At 36.6% G+C, this 20,798-nt stretch overlaps 1 protein-coding gene across 2 annotated transcripts in view; it reads right to left on the bottom strand.

Annotated features, from left to right (window-relative positions):
• The window catches only part of LOC100891454, a 28,219-nt gene extending 7,670 nt beyond the window's left edge, over window positions 1-20,549 (bottom strand). The window contains exons 1-4 of one of the 2 annotated variants that reach the window (XM_003723534.3): window positions 20,007-20,547; window positions 19,422-19,491; window positions 18,455-18,942; window positions 14,178-14,246 (exon numbers count right to left, since the gene is read on the bottom strand). In XM_003723534.3, coding sequence (XP_003723582.2) covers window positions 14,178-14,246; window positions 18,455-18,942; window positions 19,422-19,491; window positions 20,007-20,198 — 819 coding nt within the window. In that variant the 5' untranslated portion in view covers window positions 20,199-20,547. Of the gene's footprint in view, window positions 1-14,177; window positions 14,247-18,454; window positions 18,943-19,421; window positions 19,492-20,006 lie in introns of both variants that reach the window. The other variant, XM_030999766.1, reaches the window with a different exon arrangement.
• Between the last annotated feature and the right edge of the window lie 249 nt (window positions 20,550-20,798).

Below are 20,798 nucleotides of genomic sequence, written 5' to 3'. Positions count from 1 at the left end.
ATCCCTAGTTTCATTGCAATACGCCTTGCCAGGCAGATAATATTTACATTGCTCTCTTAACTTTGATTGCACCCCTGGAGCTCTCACCTGCCTGCTCATCCGTTACCATAGAACCACCCTAGAACCACCTCACTTGGAACAAAGAAACCTGGTAGCTAGGTTTGAGCTGGTAGGCCTACACGTATGTCATTGTATGGTTAACAAAATCTCCTTTATTCCTACATTCGTTCTCTCTCTCTCTTTCTCTCTCTCTCTCTCTCTCTCTCTCTATCCACCTTTTAAATTTTTTTTAAAGGTAAAGACCAGTATTGGAAACGCCCCAATTTCAAAAAATGAAATGGAAGCTCTTATTACCATTCATGTGAAAGAATGTTTTGACTAAAATACATGATGATAAAAATTTTGCCGGGAAACCGCCTACTAATTGATATATTTGGTAAATTAGTTTATCTATTGGTGTGTGAGAGATAAACGAACGTGTCGTGCACGTGTGCGTAGTCCCATATACATATTTATGTGTACAGTGCTTGTAACTTTACCAAGACTGGGCCAAATTTCTTAACATTTTGATGATTCCAGAACCTTGCAGTACACACCAATACTTATATGCTAGATGATCAACCTTTTCTGATTGATTCCACAACGTTTCTTTCACAATGCAATCGCATGACCATAACTGGTCTTTATCTTTAACAGAGTATGAAAATATAAACTAGTTGACTGATGGCCTATGAGATCAATGGCATGGGAGACAGACATGAACCCGACGGAAAGTGGTAACAGATTTAGGACCACAAGACCATGTCAGTCTCATGAAGGGCCATTGGTCTTGCGGGCCGTCAGTCTCAGTCTCGGCATTGTGGGGCCGTCAGGCCATCAAGCAGATAATATACACTTAAGGATGTTTAGTAAATGCATCCAGGTTTGGTGTCTGGGTGCTGCATTGGCAGGTATATATACATATAGGCCTAATTGGAACTTCATTGTTATGTGTTATATTAAAAATTCTTGATGCAATCTGTTTAATTGTTGACAGCTCTATGGTAATAGTACCCCCTAAACAACAATATTAAGAACAACAACAACAAGTAAGCAATATGACCCTTTGAATACACAAGTGTTTCAATTCATTTCACTCACTGTCGTTGATTCCATTAGAAATAGTGAAATAAAGAGGTTTAGTACCATAGTGAGCAGAAATAACCAGGCCTCATCGTAATCCCCACACTCACAGCACCTTTCAAATTGGCAACGTGCCCACAAACCCTGGGCTCTGGAGTACAGCGAAATGCTTTGTGTGCATCACACTGAAACCAAAACGGCACATGAAGGCATGGGTAGACCTACATATAGGTCACCTAGTTGAACTCAAAGGATGCAAGCTGTCAGGTTTGTCAATGCTTATCTTTTATAATGAAACATGTATCCTATTACAGCAGCAGTTAAAAACAAGATGAAATATCATTCCTTGAAGTACACATCTGTCAACATACCCCTCTAAGGCTCTAACACAGCATAAAACCATGGGGTATTTAAGGGCAATCCACCCTTTTAATAAGTACATTCGTATTGAAGCAACAAAATAAATAAACAGAATGGCGAAAGTTTGATATTAATCGGACCACCAGTAACGAAGTTATAAATGTTTCGAATATATATGAGAACACTAAGTCTTTGTCTTATTGTGTACACTGTACAAACATACAATTAATTTCTTTTTTTCTTGAAACATAATATGGGTACTGGGTAGTATATTATTATAGAATGAAGACCCTTCTGAGTCATTTATATTTGAAAACTTGAAATTTAAGTCATTGTGTGCTTTGGAACAAATGGGAAAGTTGTCCCCCACTACATCACAGAGACATTACATATTCAGTTTCATCAAAACTTTCACCAATCTACTTTTCTGATTGTTCTGCTTTTATGTAGAGCAGTTTCCTATTATGTAGGACTTCCTTTGAAGCTTAAAGAAACCCTGAAGGCTAAAAGGAACCCTTTTTCGTAGAAAATAGTAATATGGCTTCAAATGGGATAATTTATCATCCTCATCTCAACTCAAGATTGCCTGAAATATTACCTGCAGCTGTATAGTGCTTGAGATGATCAAATTTCATAAAGGATAACAAATCATTAAAACAAATTCAGTGTATCATGTTTGAAAGATAAATGCACAAGTGTTCTTGGCACACCTTCAAGACAATAGGCCATAATTATTTAATTATTTCCTTTTAGCTGGTAGGCTATATAAAGATGTTTGTGGAGTGAATCAACCTTTTGTATGTTAGCGTGGTATGAAGACTGGAGAGATATAAAACCTTGGTTTATAGACATGTTTACAGTTCATGTACTTGAGTGAAGATCATCTTCCTGCAACATCACTCACCAACCAGGCACTTCTAATGGATAACAAGGTACCCCTATTGTGTCAGTCATCACGTTCTTCTTCATTAAAGTGATATTGCTCGTTTCTCTTCTCTGTGTTTATGATAATCTTTCTTTTCCTTTTTCAAACTTCTGATAAATGCCTTGGAATCGTTTCTTATGGAAAATAATGGAAAATGGATTTGTCCAACAAAAAAATGAAGGGACAAACATCATACTCTGGTATTACTTGAATACAATCGGAGTGGGATTACGTTGGCTAGTCAGATGAAATGTTGTTTTAAAAAATGTATTTGTATGTCAGAGCGGTATTGTTCATCAAATGGCTTCATGTTGGGAAAATCCTGCTGAGAAAACCTTATGGAAACCAATATTTCACTCTAGGGGCTTCAGATCAAAGATGGGGGTCTGTCTACAGCTTGTTAAGCAAATCCTAGGATTATTCATGTTCATCAATAAAAGCTAAGCACACAACATAACAAAGCACAAAACACTTTCTTTCAAGTAGTATAGTGAAGAGGACTCTTTGAATCAAACTTTTTTTTTCTTTTACCTTCAGCCAGATTTAGTATACAAACACACGGAAATGGGGCAATTTCAATTAAACTCCTGGTAAACCTTGAAATACATAAGTGTGTATTTTTACTCTAGAGCTAAGTCCTAAGAAGAGATCACTTGAAGCACACAGATTACCAGGGAGGGAAAAAAACTAGCTGAAACCTGGAGATTAATTCTTGGCGCTGAAAAGGGTTAATCATACCCAAGGAACTTTACTCCCCGCTAGCCAAACAAATAAGTCATTCCCTCAGCACGAGTTTCCAGGATACTTCTAACATGTTCACATTTAGCTCTAGGAATTAAAGTGGCAAAATGAAAATGTGATTTTAGATTAAGACCTGGGGCCTGTTTCACAAAGCCTTCTTTTCAATGACAAATGACAAAAATCAGTGACAAATCTGCTAATAGCCAATCAGAAGCAAGGATTTCAGTAGATTATAACAAAAACTGTCATTTGTCACTGATGACAAGTTTTGTGAAATGCCCCCCTGAACATGTAGTTCACAAGATTAAGTCTGACCGATATGTGAGGAAAGCTAACAGACCTTCTTTGAATACTTAGTAAACAATTCATAATCTGATAAATATGTGGGTCTATTAGGCAACAAGAGGACATTCTATTCTGTAATTAAACCACTGACAGCCCTAATGATAGGCACATAACTCCCAGATCAACACATTCAAGATCATATAGATTCAGTTGAAGAAATATTTGCATGACATTGAAGCATGTCACGTAGTACATTGTACATGTATGTACACGGTAAACACAATAAATGTGAGTTGGGGTGAGGCTATGATTCATTCAAGTCTGAACGCATTCTTATAAAAGTTTGCAAAGTTGAACGCATCCTTCTATTGAAGTCTATTAGCAAGGCTATGGTTCGTCAATATGAACACTTTCTCATAGCACTACATTTACAATGCTGTCATGACACGAGACTGCCAGTATATTGTTACCAAGTGTGAATATATCCTTGTCACACATTGTCTCTTGGCACGGAAAGATGGGGGCTCCATGCCAATTGCAAAGGAACAAAGAGATAGTAGACAACCGAGTGACGTGCCTTGGAGATCACCCTGGTGAGCATTGATCAAGCATGGACAGAGATCAATTAAAAACAAAATATACAATGTACAAGGTAATAATACTAAGAGAGAGAGTCATATAGATATACTGCATGTACATAGCAGTAAAGATATACAAATTGGTCTCCTAGCTGAGATCCAAAATGGCATTATAACCTTCATTAAAGTTTAATGTCCTTCATGCTCTCAAAAAAAGATATGTCTGATTTGAAAGACAGATCCATTCTTTAATTTTTTATTTATCAAATTGGGCTTTGACAGGCTACATGTACATGTACTGTATGCACATTGTTTCCTCATGAAAACATAGGTTTACTTTTAGAGCATGGGTTATGTGTACCTACCTGATAAGCCTACATACATGTACACTCTCTAAAATCATGACCAAAATTTCAGATACCAGTGAACATGCACTTTGTATTCTCATGAAAATAAATGTGAACTATAATAAAGTTTTCTAGTTAGGATCGAGTAAGCCTACACCTGTACATATTTTCTAAAATTACTTTATAACAAAGCAAAACAAATTCTAATGCTGTAAAAAAAAACCTAGAAAAGATGATTTGTAGTTGAGCGAAAATGGATCAAAATGCAATTAAATTTCTAACAGAGCTTTCACATTAACAAAAACTTCTAAATGGGCATACTTCCACATTGGCTTCCCTGCAAGCCCGTGAGCATGAACAACAAAGGAACATATGGGAACTCAATCTCAATTACATTGTCCAACAAATTTAAATGTCCTCTTTATGCGCAAAAAAAGGACCAGCAGCTGCCCGATATTACACGCACCACAAAAACATATTAGTACCACTTAACCACTGATGGGTTTCAGACAGAGTTTCTTGAATAAAATATTCCTTAACAAGAGCAATGAGAGGCTAATAGAATTTATGAAGTCATTCATGGCTCCACGTGGCATTTCAGGGGAACCCTTTTGTAAATTTGAGTCGAATCTTTTGTGAGGAGGTGAACCCCTAGTGCTTTCCTGCGGTGCCTTTCTAGCTAGAGCCTATCAACATTTTATCAAGCCTGTCCAGCCGACAGCAGGCTATTAGGCCATAGACTGGTCAAGCAGACCCTGACTCCTTGCTTGGCACTCATGATAAGTTGAAATGAAGTGACCATGAGTATGTGTTCGGTCAATGGTATGACAGTGGTGACACTACACTCTTTCCTGTTTATCATCCAGCTTTATCAGTTGGTTTGACCACTTATTTCACAAACAAATAAGATAATGGTTCTTCCTTTTATTATGACGGTAAGCTCTAAATAATGTAATATAGCAAGTGAACTACAACACTCACTTTCCTCTATCTTTATCATGATCTATTATCTATCTACTAATTGGTCCTTCTTTCTTCCTACTACACACCATACCTGAAACCATAACTGGAGTTCTTTTATAATGCAAAGATTCATTACTTTAATCACATATCATACTGTACTGTAGCTAGGCCTATGTCTTCCATGTAGCCCCTCCTGCATGCAGTGTTTGTACTACGAATACAGGGTTTAGAAGCATAGACTTGGTGACCCTGCACAGAGATCCACCTGTATGCAAATGAGGTTTGCTTGACACAGAGAGCTGACCAGACCGAGGCATAGAGTTCACACTCTATATCCTTCTGCCCAGGCATCGATAGAGGCCTGCTCAACCAAATTTTGAATGAAGTTACACCCTGATTGATTCTGTAGTCAGAAATGTAATATTTTAATGGGAAATTTAAAAAACCACAGAGGTCCTCTTTCTCAGGAATGAGCCATATTTGTGATGAAACAATTCAATAAAATATAATTTGCCTTTTTTTTTTCTCAAAATAAATTTAGAGTACTACATTGCATGATCATTATTATAACATCACTGTCAGAACAATACTGTACTCATTCTCCATGAACCGAGGCCTGATTAATTATGAGCAGATCTCTCTTGTCATATATACATGTAAGTACTGTATCTGTAGATCATAATGTACTTTTAAAATTAAATACAGAAAGCAAACGTTCTCATTATTATAATATGATTCATGTTGAAATATGAATTTGTGGAGAGGCTCAATAATATACTATTTTCTTCGGAACAAATATCCTTGAATTAAAGAATTTTAATTTGTTATTGATTGAAATGGAAATCTACACTAAGGCATAAGAAAAAGTACATTGCCTCAAGGCTCAAGGAAATTATTTGTAGAATGTACAAGGGTGTATGCTCTAGTTAAGCTTTTGTAAGAAGATTACCTGATGCAACACAACAGGGCAACAACTCTAGGATAAACAAGGAAATTAGAGATACAGGATCTTTAAAAACTTTAAAGCTGTCAAGGTAAATGAATTTCAGGGAAATTGTGTTTTTCCACAAACACTACATGCTAAGCAAAAAAATTACATACATCCATGTAGCCCTACATGTATTACCCTTAGGATAATTGAAAAGAATCTCCATCTTTTGGACAATTCCTGTTCAAATTCTCTGTCGAAAAGCATCATCGGCTTAAACATTCTTTTTTTTTTAATTACTTCACATTTGCAAGAAATCAAAATCATTTATGGGTATAACACTCATAAGTAACAACATTTTGGAAGAGAAGATGTTACATGCATATACTGCTGCATAAGGTCTCATTTTGATTAAGAATAATTGAGAAAAACTTTTAAAATGTTAAATATCAGAGTATACCTTTAAATAAGTCTCTAAACTAGAATTACCATAGAGATAACAAGCTGAACTCTGAAAGTACTCATGAATGGTATGACTCCAACAGATACAAAAGAAAATTCATGCTCTGTTAACTGAGAAACAAACATCATCTAGAAAGAAGAAAGACATGATTCACAAGACTGCACTTGACAGTTAAGAGCAAAATTAATCAATACCCATGATCAAAACTCACCATTCCAAAACAAACAATGTGGACAGGTTTTGTTATGTCATAATTTATTGTCTGTTGAAACTTGAAAGACAGAGGGGGGGGGGGGGGTTATAATTTTTTAACTTTAAGACTTTTTAATGTAAAAAGACATGGTTAGCACACTTTTGACTCTCACCAGATTCATCAGATGTTGACTGCGGAAGCAGATTCCAACAAAAAATACAAAATCTATGTCACAAATGTATCTGCCAGATAACATTAAATAATCAAGAAAGTGACAATTGTCAAGAAGATTATCTAACATTGAGTAAGCAACTGACTTTTGTCTCCTTGCAATTAACGTTCCCTATACTGATGTTTTATAACAACTCTTGTTTGAGAGATCTATATGACATCTCTATTAGCATCACAATATCAATGGAAGTCTGGATGAAGAGAACTTTGTATGTTTAGAGAGTTTTTGCATTGGTCATTGTGAAGTATTACACTTTCACATGTCAGGTCACTCAAAATCGACTTGATATGCAGAACCAAATTCTCTCAAAATGGCCGGGGAGGAAGGTGGAATGGGACCTCATGGAACTCTGTTTAAAGCTGATCTGGTAATTTGATTCAGCGGTGGACCTGATTCAATCACAACGCATAATTTTGTTTTTCCAGCACTCCAATCATTGACAGAGAACATGTGTAGGGCTACAATTGTTATCGTTCCATCTGGTTTTCGGAATGAGTTTGTGAAGTTCATAATGTACCCAGAAGAGAACCCCTTTATAAATCACCTCAGTCATTGAACTTTAGACTTGTTTTCATACTCAGTAACAACTCAACTCCCAATCATCATTACAATGGTCTATAAGTAGCTTGCCTGGTTCATAAACATTAGGAAGGTTCACACAACAGACTTTTAACTTGAAGTTAAGGTCATGGTAGTAGACTTCAAAAGTATCTTGTAGGAGTAAGGGACCATGTAGACGCATTCACGGTTACGAAACTTTAAGTTAACTTGAAGTAATAAACCATATCACATCTTATGGTTAGCACGATCACTACAAGCAGCAGGGTTCCTTACACAAAGATATGTACTGTGTGGACACAATTAACTTCGAGGTTACGCCAGCTTGTAGTTAAAATTAATGCTTTCCCCAGCATGTAGTTAAGTATGATTACTTCTTGATTTGGTCCTGCATGAACCCTCGTCTTGGTTAGTGGATCATTGTTTTAATGTCAAGATTCTGCAGACTTAAAGTTTATGTATGACCAGTACAGTATCATGTGAACATAGCCAATATTATCATTTCAATGGTAGTTGTTTACAATTCCCAAACACTCCCCTGGGCGGATAGCGCTTTATGGGTTTTTTGCATGCATTGCATGGATTACTGGGTAAGAAATTTATGACAATGTCATAATTCATAATCAATATACGTAATATGACACTATTGTGTCCAGTGTAATTTGTTGTCATGGTTGCATGGTCCCTTAGCTCTAAGAAAGAATGGACTGGAATCATCATACATGAACAAATAACTTCCTTAGAGAAAGGGCAGATTAATCAATTGTTTGGCGCTTGCATCGTATCACGCTAAACATTCAAGACTACCGGTACATGACCGCATTCATCAAGATATATTTACTTTATGTCACGCTGAGTGCTTTCAATGAGGTTATATTTTTCTTTATTTTCACCAGTGAAGTAATCTGAAGTAGATTTCAGGTTGAACAAATCTAGTCATCCATCTTTGCATTTGTAATTGCATGTGATTAACAGCATGAGGAGTTTCACAGCATACATACACTGAGCATACACTTGAGACTTACAATGGACAATGGAACTATGGCTTTACCCCATGAATCCCATAATGAGAATATCCTATACCCTTGATGCATACATCTCTTTCTTCTTGGGAATAAAAGGGTTAATCTTGACTTTCCTGTAGAAATGCAACCCTAGAATCAAGATATCCTGTTCTCTTTCCCATGCATCATCATTGCACCAATTCACACATTATAGGCTTCATCAATCACTTTCCACACCGACTGTAATTGGCCGAGCGGGCCTGGCAAATTTGGGGCAGTGAGTGAGTTGGCGGGGTTGGCAATAGTATTTGTGAATTTAGACATATCTTGTGAAGGAGTCATGTTGTTTGGGAGCAGGAGGATATATCATTAGGTGCTCATCTTGTTGTCAACATGTCAGGGATGATTAATAGTAAGTCAAGCCTGATAGTTCACAGCCCTCCCGCCAATCGGCCTGCTTCAAGACTAAAGATATTATTCTTATATAATATCTTGCCCCTTACAAATCTATACCCCTCCATCCCACATTAATATTACACAAAATTACAATAATATCTGTTTCTTGAATGTCAATCGAACTTAAGTATAATTCTATCTTGGGTTTGCATTTTAAAAAATGAAAGTTTATTTTTTAGAATTACAAGACAGTCTGCAGAGCAGGCTATCTAAGTTTATGTAAGGCCTTCTCAGATGAAATTCAAGAGGATGCTTGAGCATGTGAATAACAGCATCATCCACGAACACTGATTTGATTTTGTTACAATGATCTGCCTCCGGTGTCATTTCAAGATGTGGGCTTTCTATACTTCTGAAGTTTTGTATATACTTGAGGTGACAGCTCCCATACACACATACCAGGCCAAATTGATAAATATTTCAGCACTGGAGAGGAATCGTCTCTGTCAGAGGTTGTTTTGCTTTCAGAGCTGCTGCTCCCTAACTCATTTGCCATATGATAAAGATACACACTAGAGGAACGCACTGATGCATATTCGCTGGAGACGGCAAAATATTTTTTCAAGGAGGAGAGGTGTTATTGTGATGATAATTGATATCACATCTAGAGCATGATAGAGAAAAACACATCTGACCTGGACCAACTCAATCATATCGAGATAGACTTGCAATAATGTAGGCCTACATGTACTTGCATTAATCCTTTGATCAGCCATTTCAAATTAAAAATGACTGTCATCCCACCTTTCAATATCAAAACTAACCATTATAATAGAACTTCACATGACGTTTGACAAATGATGACAAAAGAGCTTTCAAATACAGGCCCACACACTCTTTTGGATGGTTGACTTGACTATATTGTATTATTGACTCAAGTTCCTTATACATTACAGTTCCTTTCAACAAAATATCCAAGAACTGGGCACTGTTCCAATGTCAATGTTGTGCAAACCGCACAAAGGATTTTTGATTATGTTCATGTAAACCTGCACGTATGTCAAAATTACAATGAGTTGCAGTCATATCTCCTAAAATCTGTATCCATATATTCTCCAGCATCCCTGTCATTGAATCAAAATTCTTTCAGTGTGGTGGAACCAGAGGAGACCGAGGAGAAGGATGATTTGGAAGAATTATTTGGGGTTGTAGTGGTTCTTGATTGGTTATTGTAGACATGTCTTCTAAACACCTCTGGTCATACCACAAGGATGGCTCACACCCTAGGGAGTGATTGACACAACCAGCTATCTCTACCATTCCACTTTCCTGAATGCCAAGGCCTTTCCTTGCACAGGGGGGTGGTGTTCACACTTAATACGAAAGTGACAAAACACTCTGCAGTAGTCTGCATACCTATCACTGCTTGAACACATTCATGTCTCTATCATGTACTTATCTCCTTATAGAAAAATCAGTTGAAAATAAAAAAAAACATTCAGCTACATACTGTAGTTGTAGGATCTACTGTACACTGTACACTGCAGGACTTGTAGTGGTGTAGGCCTACTATTCAAAATGATCATGGATTGCATCACACAGTGCAGCAAGATGGCTGGTACATGACTAAATTACTTTCACAATAAACGTGACCACTTTGACATATCCATGCGTCAGTATCTCATTAATTTAATTACATATGAACTGAGCTTCATGTTACTTAGTATTATATAAAAAAAAACCTCCCCCACGATTCTATTGACCTTCCCCAACCAAACAAACATGATTAAATCATAATTAGCTGGAATCCCTACGCCATGGAGAATGAGCTCGCTGATACGTTAAAAACCCTCCCATTTATCTTTCTCCCCTGTGAAAAACAAACACCATTAAATCATAATTGGGATCCACCCCTGCCCTGTATGAACTTGCTGACTAAAATTCAACCGCATTGAAATGTCCTTACATAATTCTTCAACTTCAAGATGATACATGTACCGGTAGACCTCTAAAACCAGACACGCAGGCCTGCATGTAGACATCAGCTAAGGCCATATCATCAATGTTTGCTTAGTTTGTTAATTAACATGAAGAATAAACATTTTCTCAGAAGACAGTACTCAAAGAGTATTGAGCTCATATTTGCCAGCTTAAGAGTTTGCCCTACAAAAAGTCCTTTCAGAATTAATGAATCGGTTTGCAACTGTGCATACATGTATAGAGTGGTGAAGTATGACATCATCAAAAATCTATTTTTAGAATTTCTCAATTTTTTTTCTTCATTTTTCGAAAAACCATCAAAAATAATGTCCAAATGACGAAAACCAATTTAATATGTTAAGTATTGGCTGAGATATGACCATCTGAATAAATATATTCCCTATAGGCTATAGGAACTCAGTGTTATATGCTCTGGCTCCTAACCATTAGGATTAAATTTATTTGTGGCGATAAAAGAAAATGATGTAAGACATGGAATCATAATGTAGCAAACTGTAGCTCCAGTACACCTACTGTAGATCAGAGTTGACTTCCAGCCAAAGAATTGCGTGCATAGTAGACATAGACGTGGATGGACATTCTCATTAGGTAATATGTATCATAGCATGTGGGTGGCAGCTGCGAGGTTCTCTAACGAAATGAAACTTTGAAGCTGGGTCTTTGTTTGTGCCCTGGCGATAGATAAATCTAAGCGAATCCATGGTATTTGTGATATCATTGCGTGCTACCTTGTGTACTTACACTGTGACCAATCATATCGGATCATATCATATCATAACAAACTAGGCTGGGTTCAGATGCCGCAAAAACATGTGCAACATGCACCAACGTATCAAATGACTAGTACATCGATTTGCAGTGAACGAAAGGAATGTTTTACTATAAAACAAAGCAAACAAAATGACAATTCATTGAAACTGATCTTAATTCTGTGAGTCAGCTGTTCCCAATTAATACAGTAACATATTACATTAGTTGACAATATCCAGGCCTCGTTTATATAGCACATTGTATTGTATAGTATCTGTTTTCATTATATAGGCCTATTATAAGCAGGTTCATGTTTTTAAAATGATGACCTTCTTGGAATTTGTTTTTATTGGATCATTGTGTTCACATGTAAATCTTTTTTTTTTATGTTCACCTACCGGTAAGTCTGTATAAACAACATATCCTGTCCATATTTTTATCCTGCATATTATTATCCTGCTTATTCTCATTTTGTTCATTCAATGTCAAAAGCTTCTTTCTTTATGTATACATTACATGTAGATCCTACATGTCGGTTTTCTAAAAAATCGACACTGGTACATTAAAAAGTAGACTCTGAAGTGAGTCTGAAAAGTAACTGAAGTTCACACAAGAGAAACCAATTCTAAAGTTTGTAAAATTTGTAAAATATCTTCATGAAAGATAGTGAGAGAGAACTTTAAATGTCACATCACACATTGCCTTTAATATTTTGTTTGCCAGTTGGTGGGATTACCTGAGGCTAGATACCATCTGCATTCTGTTAGAGGGGTATATGATTTCATAAATGAAGGGGGACCCAGAGAGGTAGGCTGGGAGTTCCAAAACAGACAAGGGACTACCCCCATCGGCCTAGGCCTACAAGGGTCATTGGAGTGACCTCATTTCAGGTCAAGGACTATTCCTTGGTTTCCACTCCAGCTGGTGGAATGTCAGGATTGGGTTTCACATGGTTGCTTGCTCAATGGAGCATCAACATAAATAATGGAACTTTTTGTGAGTTACCTTCGCTACAAATCACAATGCATGACACTTACGCAATGGGCCTTTGTACAAATATATAAAAGCACACTTACAAAGAGTATACATGAGGCTTATGTGCATACACAAGTTTGGTAACTTTTGTTTATTCCTTTTTTGTTCATTAGCTATTCATTGTTATGTAATACATAAGTACCGGTAGGTAGTAACGTGGATATAGGGCCTTCAAATATATAATTTGTATGTACATGTACATGTATAGGCTTTTATAATTATTTGTGTATTATATTTTCTTTCTTTCTCTCTCTCTCTCTCCATAATCATTGGGCACACTATATGTATACAATACATTCTTTTCAGCATGTGTTCTTTTTCTGTATGTGTAATTTGCCTGGATGTTCTGTATACAATTTTTCTCAAATTTAGTTTTGAAAGGGTCTTTACAGGAGGGCATATTTAGTACACATGCTTACATGTAGTACAAAAAGCTTATACACAGTATGTTGAGGCATGTGTACCTTTAAACTTTTCCCAGCACAGAAAGAATTGAAATCTCTTGCTGAGATCTAGAGAGAGAGAGAGGGGGGAAATCACTCAACCTTCGATCTATCTACCGTAGCCTGTCTTCAAGGCATCTGGGGAAGTTTTTTGTTAATGTGATCTGCCTATAAATTTCCCAAGAGACTTGGCATACAAACACAGACATGACACATACAATTTCAATCAGAAATATAAATTTACTTTGTTAAATCTGATTTTCATTTGCATATTTTCAGTGGATTTTTTGTTTTGTTGTTGTGTTGTTTTGTTTTTACTTTTTAATCAAGGAAAGCATAATACCTATGTAAAACTATTAAAATCAGGTAAAAAGTGGCACACATCTTGTGACAAGCGAGCCAAATCTTTAAGCCAGATACTATTCATATAAGAAGATTGTACTCAATTAGTGGTAAAATGATCATAATGTACACTTCATAGTCAGTTTCCTGGCAAGAATAACACATCACTGGACTGTAGATAAGACTAACTGGACATATTTTCCCCGGGATTTCCTTTGATGTCATTTTGGATAAAGCAAGAAGAGAATTTTCAACATAATTCATCTGCAGTAAAAGTAGACTTGTAGGCCTATAGCAATGTCGCCTGGACACAAGTCTACCTCATATGCCTCAATGTAGGCCTACATGTAGATGTACATTCAATTATGTTTGAGTGTAATGCTAAGCTGTATTCTCTGTTACATCAATAATGACTTTCACTTCACCTATTTATTTTTAATTATGAAATGACAAATAAATGGCTGAGAGGAATTTATGTGGGCTGATGAAAGAATGTAATTGAGATACATACCTTAATACGAACTAGCTTTGCTGATTTTAATCCATGCCCATGAAGCGTGTGTCTCTTTGTGAACATTTTCTGTAAAATAAAGAGAAAGATAAAAGTAATCAACATGAGCATTTTAATCACACAATCAATCAGTAAAATAAGAGGATAGAACGATTTTAATCATGATTTTTTTTTTTGTACTCCATGGTTTGATCCTGCTGGTATGAAAGGTGATTGTTATGGCACATGATGTGCTCTTTGCTTTGATACATCCCTCGGCTAATCTGTTCTTTGTTTAACTCTCACATGAATCATGGTAATTAACAGCTGATCTAGCAATGATGCCATACATGTATCTATTTATTAATCTGGAAAGGTAATTTAAAAAATCTAGTGCCAACTACACTGTAGTACGAGTTCCTGTACATGCAAGAGATTGTGTAATGGGAGTTGGCAAAAGGTACATGAACAGACGCAGTATGTGACGTAATATATTTATGATTACCTTAGCAAACATGAGCGCTATTCCGCTATCATATTACATGCAGATCGGTTGATTTCAAGAAAACGACGAAAGACAATTTTTCTCCTGAGAAAAGGATTTAAAACATTACCATCCTTCCCTCCAAAAAAAAAATCGGAATAAAACAAAATCCACACAAATAACATAAAAATGTACATGCATGACAAAAACAAACCACAAGTTAGGTGTGCAGACCACACATTTCTATGTTCAGTACTTCAGTGTATGATATAAAAAGATTTTGCCCATTTCAGGCATTATTTCAGGCCCATTATACATTGTGTACTTACACATGTATGGCCTTTACCTTATGCTACAGAATAATATCCTGTAGCTTCCAAGCCCCCCCCCCCCCCACCCTCAATTCAGCTGAAACTAAAAACACCATTTCCCGCTGAGCTATAAAAACAGTTACTAGACAATTTCATGGAATGAATAACTACTATAACATAACAAGGCAGCCAGCCTGGAACCATGCCAATTTGACATCAAAACACACCTCATGCACTTCTTTTATCTCTTATTAGTCTGTGGGTAAAGGCTCTATTTTGATGTTCTGAATTTTAGTTTGACAAAGCCAGGTTCATAGGCTGGGTCACAACTCACATACAGTGGTATATCAGGGAAGAATGGCTAGGATACCAAGAAAATCCTACAGTCTACAGAACTAGACATATTGTTCTGGTGTATTTGTAGTCTACATCAAAGATAATCCAGACCCTGAATCTAGATGAACATTGGTTTCTAACCTTTCCAAATCAATCTACCCCTCTCTCTCACTCCCTACAAGCTTCATGCAGATAAGATTAGAAGTATTGGCAAAGGTTTGTGCATTGGCATGGAGAACTTATAGCAGTAATAGAAACTTGGCTAATTCAATATTAACATTCCAGGCAGCCTGTTTCCTATTGAATAATCAGCCCATTGATCTTGACAGGCAATGACCAGGAAGAAAATCAAAATCAATTTTCATTTCATTGTATGAGAGAATCATGAGGTCAAGGGAAATTGGCAACATGTTAGAACATGTACTACACCACATGCAAACAGGATCTACTACTCACTCAACTCGGCCATGTTGCATTCACATAATTCAAAGGCCACCCTACACGTGTACAATATATTTGTGCATGTACATGAACAACTTTGTTATGTTGCCCTTTGAAATTAATCACCATAGTTTGATTATGTAGAAAGTCCTGCACATAAATACATTCATGTTCATGCCACAACTGCCTACAACAAAAATGTATTTTCTAAGAAGTAACCTGCTTTTTTATACTGATCATTTCAGTATTTGTAATGTCATACAGGGTTGTAAGTAAAACGATTATGTATGATCAACAATATCTGTTTAATCAAAATCATTCTTTGAAATATATCATCGTTTGCAAATAATTTTGTCAATTTCGCCAATGCCCATAAAAGTGAACCAAAAACATGTATGCATGATGTGTGCTATACACGTGCAGGCATGGATCAGTAGACTCTGTCATATATTATATACATGTACCGGTACATGTACATGTACTTAGAACATTAATAATTAAAATAGTCAATCATACAGGCATATGGATATTTACCTTAGACAGAAATGACAAAATATGATATATGCCACTGTGACGCATTCAGGATTGCTTTCAAATTTCATTAATATCTATCATTTCTGTCAATATCATTACCATTTTTTTCTTTCTAAATTGTATATATGGAATTTAATGAAATGCCTTGTTTTAAAGTAATTTGTAGCATCCCAAAATTGTGTCTACCCACATTTCAATAAAAGTTTAATATCTAAGCACTATCACAGAATATGGCCTTCACACCTTGATAACCCATCTCTGAACTGAGCCTACCATATATATGAAGCCATACACAACTTAGGAATCCCAAAAGACCTTGCTTTGTGTACGTGTGTGATGAGAAAACCCCCCTCCCCACTAATGATATGAGAGAGATGCAAGCTAACAAGGAGAGATAAGTGGAATTGATTTTGACATTGCATGCCCAGCCTCAACAGAGCTCTATTTGTGAGGGAGATGATAGAATAAACAAGCTGGAAAATCCCATGGGATAAAAGTCCACCATTGAGTGCACAGTAATGCATGGATGGTGATTACACCCACTTTGCAGCAAGCTGCTATAATAAGGGACCTATTTTCCCAACCCTAGGTTGATAATAGCCTTGGCATTCAGACTCCATTTTCAAGGCAAACATTTCTTAGACACATTCCCTTTAAAAAAGAATTGTCTAAATTCCATTCTAGCAATATTTTCAGGTAGTTGCTGTTGCAAGTCTCTAATTGATAGCCAAACTGTGAGTTGTCATTCGTCTGGGTTGGGAAGTCTACCATTTATTTTGTTGCAAAGTGTCTGTCATCCAAGGCCAACATCGAAAGCAGGCAGACAAAGAGCCTGCCTCCTGGTGTTGTCAATACAGCCAGAGGAAAAGCCATATATGATTTGCAGGAAGTGGCACTGTTTTGGAGCCATCAAAAAGTTATTTAGGTTTTTCAGCAGATTATGAAAACCGATGTTGCAAGCCCTATTAAACAGTTAGACATCGTAAAAACAATCGTGCCTATTCCTAAAAACATTTTCTTTTCTTATCATTGAAAAAACAAATAGGCCTACATACAAGTTTGATAATGCACTAGTGTTTGCAGCACACAACTTGGCATGCAGGCCTCCACGTAGACCCATGTTATTACAGGTGTCTTGAACATAGACCTTTTTCATAATTTTTCCTCCAAATAAAATTGACAATGTATAAAATGATTGATTTGATAGCTGCTTTCTACTTCTTTTTTTTCTTCAATGCAATAACAAATTGTATAAACCACACCCCTTTGTTAACTTTATGTAGGCCTAAAAGCTTTTGTGTGTTGTGACTGTAGTCATGAGTGTTTTGCAACTCAGCATACTTGAATGGAGAGTAGACATGTAAGTTTGTTTAAGACTTGTCTCATGACTCTCATTATTATTCTGGAAAAAGAAGTTCAAAGGAACAGACTTAACATTGTTATCATACTTTTAGCGCGTCTGAAATTCACTTGCATAGATACACTGTATATTTAGTTGAGGAGTAAATATGGGAATAGCATCCAAAACAAGGAGCAATGCAAGATTATGGCTAAATGAAAGCCTAAAAAGTCATTAAAGTGACCATTTTAATAAGTTTAAAATGCCCCTCATAATAATTTCTTCAAACTTCAAAGATATTTATGGGCCCATTCCATTACTCAAAATTGACTATAAGTACACCTGCCTCAAGTACAATGCATTTACGATCTACGTTATGTAGCCTACTACATCACACGTATGTGAGAGGCCAATAAGAACTTCCTGCCTGTCTCATTTTATGCACAGCGTACACCATGCATAGATTGCAATCTCCTCAAGTCACAGGCACAAGTTTAAGATTTCTTTTGTTCCTGAAGAATGAAGTTCAGAGGGTCTTGTGGGTAAGTGTGAATTTCTTAACCTAGGGGAAAATGGCATTTGGAGTGGAGAATCGAAGGATAAAAGATTTGGGGCCATTGTTGTTATTGTCCCATTTAAAAGCGCTGTAATAGTATTAAAGTAGGAAGAAATAGAGGGGAGAGAGATCGTAAGATTATACAAGTATCAACCAATTAGAAGAAGACAAATAGAGTGTACATGTCAAAATATATTCATGTACATATATGAACATTGAACTAATGCATTTGTAGAAGAAAAATATGACAATGACAGCCAAACACATGTATGAAAAAATAAATGATTTTAATCTTACCTGTTGCATTTTTTCAAAGTCTATCCTTCTGCCACTCTGCAATGTGGTATCATGATGACTATGTCTGTGTCTTTTCCTAGGTGAGCAAGAGTCCCCTGACGATGGACTAATGATATTGGCCATGAAATGAGTTTTACTGTCTATCCTCTTTGGAGATAGTTTATAGAGATGCTTTGGAGGTGAGGTGCTGAATTGCAAAGGTGATGCAGTCTTTGTGAAGAGATCTTTGACTTCCTCATCACTAGAACTCGAAACATCGCTGTTCCTATTCCACTGGTTCATCTGTGACCACTTTCTCTTCTCAGGCACTGGTCTGTCCATACAAGCAAGTTCTTCTTCTGAGCTATTCCTTTCTGATGTTGACAAGAGAATGTTCTCCGAGGAGTTACATGTATCTTCCAGGGGTCTTGGTTTTGTGGCAAGAGATGGGAACTGAATATGGAGAGGACCCGGAACCTGACCCATTGTTCCGTTACACAGTCTTCTTTCTGTAATACAAAATGAACAATGTATAGTTATAAAAATGTAAAGATTAGAAATATATCATTAATATCATTTGATTACACATCACATGAAAATATTTAGAGCCCACTGCACTACTACAAATTTGATTTTCTAAAATTCAACATAAAAATTGTTACTCTGTCATGTATAATCTATACGACTACTGGCCGGTAAACATCAAACTTGAATTAACAACTATGCTGTATCTCAGCTGTGCAGCTGGCAGTCTGCATGTTCATTGCACAATACTATGAAACAGGGAGCCATTTCTACAATGCAATCTATTTGATTTGACCTGCTAGGCCTGGAAGGTGTTGAAGAGACATGTCCCTGCAGTCTTACTTGACATGAACAAACACATCAAGGGGAGTGTTTCCTTCGTACAAGTAGCAGTACAAACATGGCTGCCTATCTGACATTTTCTTGTTAAGGCTATAAACTACATGTTGTAATGAACATTTACCTCGAAACAACTGTTCTACTTCTAGATTTTCCTCTTCCGAATCTGTGTTCTCAATTTCTTCTCCTGAAATCTGTAATACAAATCATGAACATTTAACAATATCGTTAATTATTGTGTCATTAATACACAATCTATCAAACTATTTATAATGCTAAAGAGATCTACAGTAATACCGGTAGACTGTAATTCTAAAAACCTTGGTACTACTACTACCTTGACCATTTCATGTGCACATTAAAACATATTCAGATATTACAAACTTTTTGTTTTTAATGAAATGCCAGTACTGTGTAGATCACTCGCATCTTCACAAAATGACCCTGACTGACCGTATTTCTAACAATTTTTTTTTTTTTTAATTATATCAAGTTTTATTTGTTTTGTCTTGTTTGATGTTATGATTATGAACAAGTTGCATGTACATTTGTAATGCTATATGGTTTAAACTCCGCGTAGAGTCTAGACTTATCTATATATTAACTGGATAATGTGTAATAAATAATATTCAGTATTTACTGTCAATTTAATTTCTAAAACAATTAGGTCTATAGTATAGACATAAGACCATTTCTTTTAAAAACTCACCTTGCATAATACAGGATCGAATGGCTGAACTTCATTCAGTGTCTGTGCGCGGAATTTCGACGTTAGAAACCTTAGGCTGAGCATCATTTCTGGAATGGATTCTTGAATCATCAACCTGAGCAATGATGAATTCTGTTGCAGGATCTCGACAAAATCAACGCTAAAATCCTTGGATGACCAAGCAGGAATCATAACTCCAGACTTCAAAATAGGTAAATTCCAAGACAGATAAGCTGCAATAAAAACAGCCAAGTAGAAAAATGAACGAACAATTTATTGCAAGGAAACGATGCCAATATCATTCATGTTCCGTAGTATAGCCTTGCAACAGAACAGTCGCTGTCAAGTGCTGGACATTCCTGGCATGCGTTGCCTTGAGTTTCACTGGCAACAAGTTTCACAGTTTTCGACAGCTACAACAGTTCCATGTCCAGTCTGTTTCGGAGTTCTTTGTTTAGTAAATAGCATAGATCTGTAGTAGAGCACTGCGGTGGCTAGGCTCGCCTAGTGCATGCAGAGTGCGTATCGCAATGAAAACATTCACTCCCGTACGCAACAAACCACTGAAACGTCGTGTAAGTTTCGGTGCAGGCCCATGAAACACGTGTAGCCATTGGCGGAGTTACTAATTGCGTCATGATAATGACCTCTCGACACGCGAGGGGCGTGGCTTCATGACACGTGCGTGCGAATGCCTTCGATGCGATGAGAGGGCGAATCTACTGCTACACACAGAGATTGGGGTATGGGTGGCAGGGGGTCAACCAAGATGGATTTTTACCCCTCGTTACA

This window comes from Strongylocentrotus purpuratus, unplaced genomic scaffold, assembly GCF_000002235.5.
Source record: "Strongylocentrotus purpuratus isolate Spur 01 unplaced genomic scaffold, Spur_5.0 spur5_scaffold_5, whole genome shotgun sequence".
In the NCBI taxonomy this organism is placed as follows: Eukaryota; Metazoa; Echinodermata; class Echinoidea; order Camarodonta; family Strongylocentrotidae; genus Strongylocentrotus; species Strongylocentrotus purpuratus.
Note: the sequence above shows the minus strand (reverse complement) of the source record. Positions and strands in the feature narration are given on the sequence as shown.